This window comes from Bidens hawaiensis, unplaced genomic scaffold (genome assembly GCF_021521415.1).
Source record: "Bidens hawaiensis isolate Kalapana, Puna unplaced genomic scaffold, B.hawaiensis_p1.1 tig00008096_1, whole genome shotgun sequence".
Lineage (NCBI taxonomy): Eukaryota > Viridiplantae > Streptophyta > Magnoliopsida > Asterales > Asteraceae > Bidens > Bidens hawaiensis.
Window position 1 is genome coordinate 190,410 of NW_027491573.1, and position 9,447 is coordinate 199,856.

Sequence of the window (9,447 nt, forward strand, 5' to 3'; positions counted from 1 at the left end):
TTCGCCACTTCCTCGTGAAACATGTTGGCCACAACTATCATCTATTAGAGAATTGTGATCCTCGCTCAACAAAGCTATGAAATGGAATTGAATTTAACGCCCTCATATGTACAGCCTATGACCAAAACCACGCCTCGGACGCCACAACTAGCTTTTCATAATTCTTACAAGTCATTCTCTATTTCAATTAAGTTCCCAGTTGCGGGTTTTATCATATGTTGGCATGTGTATAACATGAAATAAAAATCTTCTACTACTATGATTACATAACTATATATTAATGTAATTTGACTTCAGTTACAAGATTATGATGAATGGAGCATAAGATTAGATTATTCGTTTGAAACATAATGAGTTACCTTCCTGGAATCTCAGCCTCGCGTTTGGGCCGGTTGCGAGTCCTCTGCTGACTTGGAGGCTCTTCATAGGCTGGAGTAACTTCTTCGTCTTCGTCTTCGTCTTCATCCTCCGCTTCTAATATTGATTGATTAACTTCTAGCTGTTTCCGTATACAACAACATTAGAAACAGAATCATTATCATTCAATTGGATACATATCATAAACCTGTATTATCTATATTACTTCTAACTGCAAGTATAAATCGGGATTAGCTGCAGATTATTAAAATAGGTGTAACTAAAGCTTGCATTATTATTATTATTATTATTACCTCTTGGTAGAATTGTCGGTCGAGTTTATCTGAAATCTGGATGGAAGTGAAGACTGTAACAGCGAGAAGAGAGAGTGGAAAGAGGAACGCGAAGAGGTAAGTGTTGGTGCCTGGTGGGCCCGCTCTGGTGGCTACCAACCGTCTCCGGCCAAACCTACATGAAGATTGTTTACGAGGAGTAACAGACAACGACAACGGCGACGGAGATGAATAATAATAATAATAATCAAGACCCAGGAAGAGGAAATTAGAGGGTTTTGTGAGACTCGCCATCAACGTTATCCAATATCCACACTGAATGGAATTGGATGGTAGAACTAATCAATCAATTAGTATTACTATTTTATATCAATCAATATTGCTTGCTTAACCACCCCCACAATATAAGGAAATGTAAAGAGGCGTTAATTTGTATCAGCGATTTCAACTCTTACCCTAGCTAATTTATAAACTCTAAATATGAAACATATCACATGTTTCATAGTTAAAGCAACAAGTTTAAATTTAAGTTTGGTATTTATTTATAAAGCGTTCTCAACCCGTTTCCTATAATATGTGAGCCGGTTTTGTAAATAATATGGTATAGTTATGAGTTGTTATGAGTAAATGACAGATAATGTTATGTAGAAAAGCTAAATTTAAGTTTTCACTGTTAATATTGTATAATTTTTTTAATATTTCCCGAAAATGGTTGTAAGTAGATATAGAGAAAAAATAATAAACAAGATACAAAAATATTATTTTTATTGAAAAGGATAGAGTAACTGTAAAGGTAATGATTTTTAGTATAATTGCATGGATATAACAGAGAACAAGCATGAAACACAACCTATCAAAGCTAAAGCAATAAGTTTTTAATTGTTAATACGATTCTCACAATAACTAACTAAACCTTGGTATTTATTGTTTGTTTTTTTAACTGCGCACCTAAATAAATCTTTCAGAGAGGGCACTTATCTTTTTTTAACCATGAAACACGCGTACTTATATGACGGGTCACCATGGCTAAAAAAGAAAACTACGAGCACGTCTTATCATGGTCAGTTATCATCTAATTATCTCAAGAGAGTTCACCATCCTAGAGTCATATACTCGTATAAAAGGTTTGTAAAGTTGTCATGTTTTGTCAAATTCGATCCAAGGTCAGGCAATAATACAACCCATGGGCTCGAGATATCAGCAAACCTACATAAACCAAGCCCGCTTGCTCAGTCCCGGATACATCTATACAACTATACGTCACGTCAAAATTAAGCAAGCAGAAGGATGAATACGTATTGATCAAAGTCATACTACTTCACACTTTAAATACACCTATACATATTTCACATAATAACAAGACTCAAATCAAGTTACAAGTGTGTTTCTAAACCCCCACCCCGCAACTTGCCTGCACGCTTGGCTAATATGATCGGGAACATCCCTCAATCAAGCAAAAGTCAACTCATATCAAGTCAAAGTCAACTCTACAATTATCAATTATCTGGTCTCGGATACGACCAAGTTTTTCAAAGTGGGGCGGGCCCGGTGGAGATAACGGTGGCACAGCTACTTGCTGAAACTCTGTAACTTCCAAAGCCTTCCTAACAGTTGCTCGGGATTCGTTCTCTGGGTTTCTTCTTATCTTCCTTGGGGACGGTGATCGGGCCCCACTAGTCCTCGAAGAGTTACTACTCTCTATAGAAGCTAAGAATTTATCCCGTGACAGAGTTGTATTGGCGTTAGCAATCACCGAGCTAAACACACCTGATTCCTTCAAACCCTCAATAATAACCTGTAATAATATATTAACATAGTTTTGTAGCCACAATTAACGCGCTATTTATTATTTTTTTTTAAGTCTTAAAAGTATAACTCTTACCGATGGAGCGTATATGCGAGTTAAAATCCCTTTCCTTAACAGTTTCAAGTTTATTGTTTTGTCGGTCCATACCACGTGTTCACGATACCTGGCGATTAATGACAACCATAATCAATTATTAAGTTAATAAAATTGAAGTTTATAAAAGGTTTAAGATTTACCAGTTTAGCTTTTCATCTTCTGTAGCCGTCGAAGCAACTATGAATGCCTGAACCAATCATATTACAAAAAACAATTAAATAAACTCAATTGGTTATAATAAAAAATAATTTAATGAACTTACGGCTCGATCAAATTCTAACATAAAGCATCTTTTGACGTCATCTTTAGTAGGCTTGCATCCACATCTATCGCGCCTCGATGTCAAATCAGAAAATTTTGCATATGTATAATGTAGAACAGCAGTTTCTTCCAGTTTTATCTCCCTGTGTAAAATCATCATACAAACATGTCCTTTTTGGTAAATTCATCAATGAAAATGGTTATTCAATATCACAACTTCAAACAGCAGAAACAATGATATTGGTTATTTAATATCGCATGTTTATGTGTAAAGTAAAAGGAAAGAGAAATTACTTTGGAGTTTTAATGTAATTGTGCCATCTGTGAGCACCGTTAGGTCTTAAATGATCCTGAACCCGAGCAACTGATTTTCCGTTCCCATAAGTTAAAAAGTAATTTGGATTCCCGCGAGTAGATTCTTTGTACATACCAAAGTAGGTGTCTTTTGGAAGATGATCATAGTTCCTTTTAAACATTGATACCTAATTAAATACACACAAAAAATCAAGTTAAAATGTAATTCAGATTCCTGCGGTTAGATTCTTGTGGGGGTGCTTATCGGTTTGGTTTTTGGGTTCCTAGTACAGTTTCCTTGGTTTTGTTAACTTTTCGGTCAAACCAACCCCAAAACCAAATTTGATTTTAAACTTGGTTCAGTTTCCATTTAAAAAACATAAAAACCAAAACCAAACTTTAACAAAATAAGTGTTAATCGGTTCGGTTTCAGATACAAACTGTAACAAGTTTTAACATGAGTGTTTAACAATTCGGTTTTAACCGAAAAAACCAAATTTAACAAGATGAGTGTTCTTTGGTTTGAGTTTTGGGTTCCTCGGTTTTGAAAAGAGTGAAATGTTAATGAGGCCAATATAACTAACTCGGTTCGCTTTTCAGAACCGAATAACTAACTCGGTTCGGTTTCAAAACCAAATAACTATGTCAGTTTGGTTATTCGACTTAGTTAAACACAGAACCAAGAACAATGTAATACGGTTCGCGTTTAAAGGTTCCAGTCAAATGTTTGAGGAATATCTTGTTTACACAAGTAAATTACCTCTATAAAAGGATCCTTAATGTCATCACGCTCTACACTGCTCTCCTGTACAAAAAAAGGACCAAAAGGAAGTGTCAGTTGTTAGTTAATAAGTTAATAGCATGGCGTTGGTAATACTATAATTAACTTAGTCAATGATAGATAATGATTAAATAGGTCAAACTTATTCCCATGATGAAACAACTCTACAAAATTAAAAAAAAAGTCAAGTACTATGCTTGACTTGATCATTGAATTAAGTGTATAACGATTACTGAATTGTGTTTGTGTGTTTCATTTAACCGCAAAAACACCTTGATTCTAGCAAACAAGAGTGAGCATTGCAAAAACAACAATAACTAGTGCAAATATTCTCATTAGACAGGTAGTATAACATACATAATTTGGAAAAACCACCATATCCACATCACTAGGAATATCACGAAGTAACTTCCTTAAAGAATATTCCCCACCACCAGCTGGGTGTATCAATTCATCTGTGTCAAGATGAAGTATCCAGTCCATTCCCGAATTCTAGCAATTTCACAAACAAAAATGTCATTAGTTATCAATAATAGCATAATTGATGGTGTTTTCATGTTATAATATAAAAAGAAGAAAAATACGCATACCCTTGCCATAACTATAGCCATTTCCATATTGAGCGATTGCTTTACAAAAAGCTCATAATTACATGGTTTATAAAAGAAACTTGACAGCCACGTCTCATTCCAGATCCGACTTTTGATGCCAAAATAAAAAATAAATAAATCAGAAAATTTGCATGTTAATTTTCAAGCAAAAAGTAAAAAAGATAGTAACTAAAACATGTTTACATTAAAATAAGACTAATTAGATTTTAATAATACAAACTATGACCCATTGGTCAAAATAATCAATACTAGCACGTGACCAATAACATTCCTAACTTTCACTTTCAGCAACTTTGTCTACCCTACTGAACAGTTAACTGATTTTAATCACAATTAAAACGTTGTAAATTGTTTTGAAACGGCAGAAATGATAATTAGGGGCAAGCGGAATAACTTTTTGTTAAGAGTGGGAACGCAATTAGCAACAAAAGTGAAACATAGAAGTATAGGTGGCAATCTTGAACCATTCTTGATTTGGATTTTGGGCAAAAATAAATTGCATATGGGTCGATTCGGGACACCTCAAATTAGTCAATTAGGGTCACCTCATATCAGTCAACAAGTCAAGACAAGCAAGCATTATAGAACTTCTTTACTTAAAAGAGGTTCAAACGGGGTAGAACCAACTATGACCATGTTTCTCTCCACCACCGACTTGTTGTCGCCGACGCCACTCCACCAACACCTAGCGCCACCGTGGCACGCCCGCTGCCTCTGCAACCCTGATGCAACCTTGTAGTCATTCCCACCACCGCTGCCGCAACCCCTGATAAAGCCTCGTAGTCATTCCCACCATAGTCGCTGCAACCACCTCCACTGTCACCAGTCACCACTAGCCACCATACAATAATATAGCCGGTAAACCTATTTTGGTACTTTTTCTAAAACAACTCATTTCAACCTGACTCCCTTTTGACTACAAGCCATTTTCGCCCAAAACCGAAATGATAATTAGTTAAGCGGCTCATTTTAACCCGGGCCGGTCCTGAACCGTGAATCAACCCACACGACCAGCCCACTCTCAGTTTGCCAAGCCTAGCCGCTTATTTAGGAGTGTCATTGGTCACATTGTCAGTCGGAATTTAGGTCATATTTTGGATTACTAAAATAAAATTTGCCTTAAAATTTCCCCTATTCATGTATCTGGTCGTTCTTGAGCCATACTTGAGGGTTTCATGAATGAAAAAAACTAGAACATGTTGCACAGCCTCAAATCAAACAGTTACATGGACAAAATACTAACCTGTTAGCTTGTTGCTCTTCTAATTCTTTTGTTCTGTATATGACTCTGACCCCCTAATAAAAACAAACATTATGTCACAGTTTTCAATAAACCTATAAGTAACTTCATATAACAGAATAAGCATTGTAAAAATAAACAATGAATTAATCAATCTAATAGAAGATTTATCTGCAAATTATACAGGAATAGATTCAAGAACTTTTGAAACAGTTGGAGATGCAGCTTTGCCTTCAACAAACAGAAAGAATGTCCCAACCCCAAGTACTTTATGATAGAACATCCAAGGCAAGATCTGATCTAATCCAGCAGATGTACTAGTTGTAATACATATCTGATCACATATAGATTAAACTGTTAAAACAAGTCATAGTGATGAAAAGAATAACTTATCAGTGAAACAAAAAAAAACGAATATAATATGAATACTTATTACTGCAGGTGTGGAACATGCAGAATCTAAAAACTCCATAACTTAAACCAAAGAAAAAGCAATAGCAGAAATAGATAAAACACAATGTTAGGTATCCCAACACTGTGTCCTGTTATTCATAAGTATATATTTGAGTATGCTCAGTCATACGAGACAGCGGTTTAAAGATAAAACAGCAAATCCATCTAAAGATGCTACGAGGGCTTCATCTTCAATATCATGTAGTTTTACAACATATGAATCTATTTACAGGAGAAATTGTAGCCGACATGAACCCTAATGGCAGTGTGTGCCTAAAGGCTAAAACCCCAAATTGACAAGAAATATCATATCAGATCAGCTAGCACTAACTCACAGTTAGCAGCTTCATGGAATTTTGAACTAAAATACCTAAAATTAGTGTGCTTTCACATCCAGAACAACTAAATTCATGATCTGATTTCTGACCAAGCAAAATCATATTCTCTCATTAATCTGAACTGCATAAATGTAATGATTACATGTCTCAGTCCTAAACTATATTAACTTTCACTTGAAGATTCATGCATATGAAACCTAAATTCATAATCTGAACAAGCAAAAGCATCTTCTCTTATCTCTCGTTAGCCTAAATTCTATAAATGTAACAGTTATGTCTCATCCAAAACTAAATTAGCTTTCACTTAAAGATTCAAACATATGAAACCTAACACATCTGAAATTCAAATTCCATACGGAACGTACAATGCCAAATCCACTAATTTAAAACTCACTTCACTAGCAATATCACATCAAATGAGCTAGCATTAACTCACAATTAGCAGATTCATCTAACTTTTCAATAGAAACACCTAAATTTAATGTGATTTCACATACAGAATAACTGAATTCATGATCCTAAGCAAAAACACCCACTCGCAACCAAACTCAAACATCAATTCTCACAGAAACCGCAACAAAATCAGCTAGCATTTAGCTCACAATTTGAATATTCATCAACAAAAATACCTAAAATTAGTGTAATTTCACATACAGAGTAACTGAATTCATGATCTGAAGCGAAAGCATCTTCTCTTATTAACCTTAACGAAAACCTAAAACTCGGAACCAAAATTACAATGCCAGATCCACTAACTAAATTAATACTCAATCAACGAAACTCAAACATCAATTCTCACAGAAACCGCAACAGAATCAGCTAGCATTAGGTCACAATCAGCATATTCGTCAATAAAAACACCTAAATTTAGTGTAATTTCACATACAGAATAACTGAATTCCTGATCTGAAGTAAACGCATCTTCTTAGGTCATTAATCTAAACTGTATAAACGTAATAGCTACAGGCCTACTTCATACTTACTTATAAAACCTAATAATTGATCTGGAAAAAAATTACAATGGCAGATCCACTAAATTAATTAATAAATAGTCAATCAGTAGCAATAAAAATAATATCAAATCAGCTAGCATCAACTCACAATTAGGCAGAATAAAACAGCGTGTGATTTCACATACATAACATAATTACAATGGCAGATCCAGAAACTAAATAAATAAATAATATAATAGTGAATGATGGATGATAGGTTACCTTAGGTTTAAGATGTGTTGTATCATAGTGAAACTGATAATAAGGAGATTGAGATTGAGGTAACGATAGGCAATCCGAGTGGTGCTCGGTAACAACGGTAGCGAGTGGCGAGGAGTCCATTCCAGGGAACTGAAGGTGAGAAGCTGGATCAACAACACCGCCGCCGCCGCGCCATTGGAGAACGAAGGCGAAGGCGGCGAGTGTGATTGGGAGGAGAGTCAGAAGGAGGATTAGTTTCGAAGCCAACGACTGGTTGGTGCCGGTGGTTGGTGCCGGTGGTGGTGCCATTCGGGTTGGTGAGAAAGTGATGAAGGTTTTGGAAAGCCAAGGTTTGGTGAGTGTGACGAAACGTTTAGTTTTTAAAATTTGTCACACTTATCTTATGTATGGTGACGGGCTACGTAACCACTTTAGAAGCCGGTTTCTCGATCATCTCATGTCCTAATTCACAAGCCCTCTCACGTGTGGCTGGGATGTATTTAGGAGAAAAGGAATAAAAATGCACATGTACACTTATGAGTTTATCGACCGGACTTAACGAGATTAATGAATTCGTGTTTAATTGCAAGTGAAATGAAATCATGGGGACGAAAATCACTAATTTGAAACTATTGGACTAAAACCGCATATTTAAACAAACCACGATTATGAAAACCGCAGTTCGCTCTATATATATGCTATAAAACCATTACACCCCTAGAACAAAAATCCGCTCTTTGCTGACTGGGCACCAAACGTCACAAATCGGTAGCTTCTCCACTATTCATAACCTTAGAATTTCATGTCTCACACTTATGTTATGTACGGTGGTGACAGGCTACGTAAGAACTTTGACGCGAGTTTCTCGATTGTCCTTCTCCAATCCCCTGCTCCTACCATTGAAATAGCTAAGGGCAACCCACGTATGTGGTGAAAATAAGTCTAAAGGTTGGAAGCACAATCATGAATGTAAGTTATAACTTCTTCCAATGTAATGTAATCTTTGGTATGTCATTTTTCCTATGTAATCTTTGTTTAAATGTATAGAAGTTGTGGTGGTAAAGTAGAGTTTCGTTTCTTCGAATAGTTTGAGTTTATCTGATTCAACAAGGAAGGCCTTATGAAGCTATGTCACAATCCATCGCCTTTCCCAAAGGTGGATCCTCCATCAAACTTTAAAGGAACAATTATCGCCTTCAACAATTTCATCACAGATTTAAGGTGGCTCGTTCAAGCATTTAGCGCAGGACAAATACTTCACTACAAGACTAAGAGAATAATGCAAGAATCCGCTAAAAGTGTCAAATACTCAAGCCTAGAAGGAGATTGTATGGATAATATCATGTAGCAGGCTTGTGTTTTTTTATTTAATCATGTAATCCTTTATATATCTTTCACTCTTTCTGTACATTTAAACACTATGTAAGCCCATTCGGGCATTTATGAATGCATTTGGGCTAGGGCTATAAATAGGTAAGACATATTTCCCTGGACCCCAACCATTGCGTTGTGTATTCATAAATCTTTTATCCAAATCCAAACTTTTTACCCACTTGTTAGTTGCTACTGATGAAGACTTACTTTTGACAAGTTATTCTTGCTAGCATAGTTTGATACATCCAACAAGTAACCCCCATCGTTCACAATACCTCCTATCTCTCCGTAGTCATTCCTTATACTTTACTCAGGGTTTGAAATTGAATTTGATCACATCATACCATCA

At 35.8% G+C, this 9,447-nt stretch overlaps 2 protein-coding genes across 2 annotated transcripts; both read right to left on the bottom strand.

Moving 5' to 3' along the window:
• Nucleotides 1-346: 346 nt before the first annotated feature.
• Nucleotides 347-990, bottom strand: LOC143636955 (uncharacterized). Its single transcript, XM_077104427.1, has 2 exons — nucleotides 672-990; nucleotides 347-499 (listed from the first exon to the last, which is right to left on the bottom strand). Exons 1-2 carry the CDS (start codon nucleotides 942-944, stop codon nucleotides 356-358), a joined length of 417 nt encoding a protein of 138 aa, XP_076960542.1. The 5' UTR covers nucleotides 945-990; the 3' UTR covers nucleotides 347-355.
• A 499-nt stretch (nucleotides 991-1,489) lies between these two features.
• LOC143636997 (glycosyltransferase-like KOBITO 1) lies at nucleotides 1,490-8,045 on the bottom strand. Its single transcript, XM_077104466.1, has 11 exons — nucleotides 7,746-8,045; nucleotides 5,925-6,074; nucleotides 5,744-5,796; nucleotides 4,480-4,588; nucleotides 4,247-4,381; nucleotides 3,869-3,913; nucleotides 3,109-3,296; nucleotides 2,816-2,957; nucleotides 2,694-2,740; nucleotides 2,533-2,620; nucleotides 1,490-2,445 (listed from the first exon to the last, which is right to left on the bottom strand). The coding sequence occupies exons 1-11, from the start codon at nucleotides 8,031-8,033 to the stop codon at nucleotides 2,116-2,118; spliced, it is 1,575 nt and encodes a 524-aa protein (XP_076960581.1). The 5' UTR covers nucleotides 8,034-8,045; the 3' UTR covers nucleotides 1,490-2,115.
• Between the last annotated feature and the right edge of the window lie 1,402 nt (nucleotides 8,046-9,447).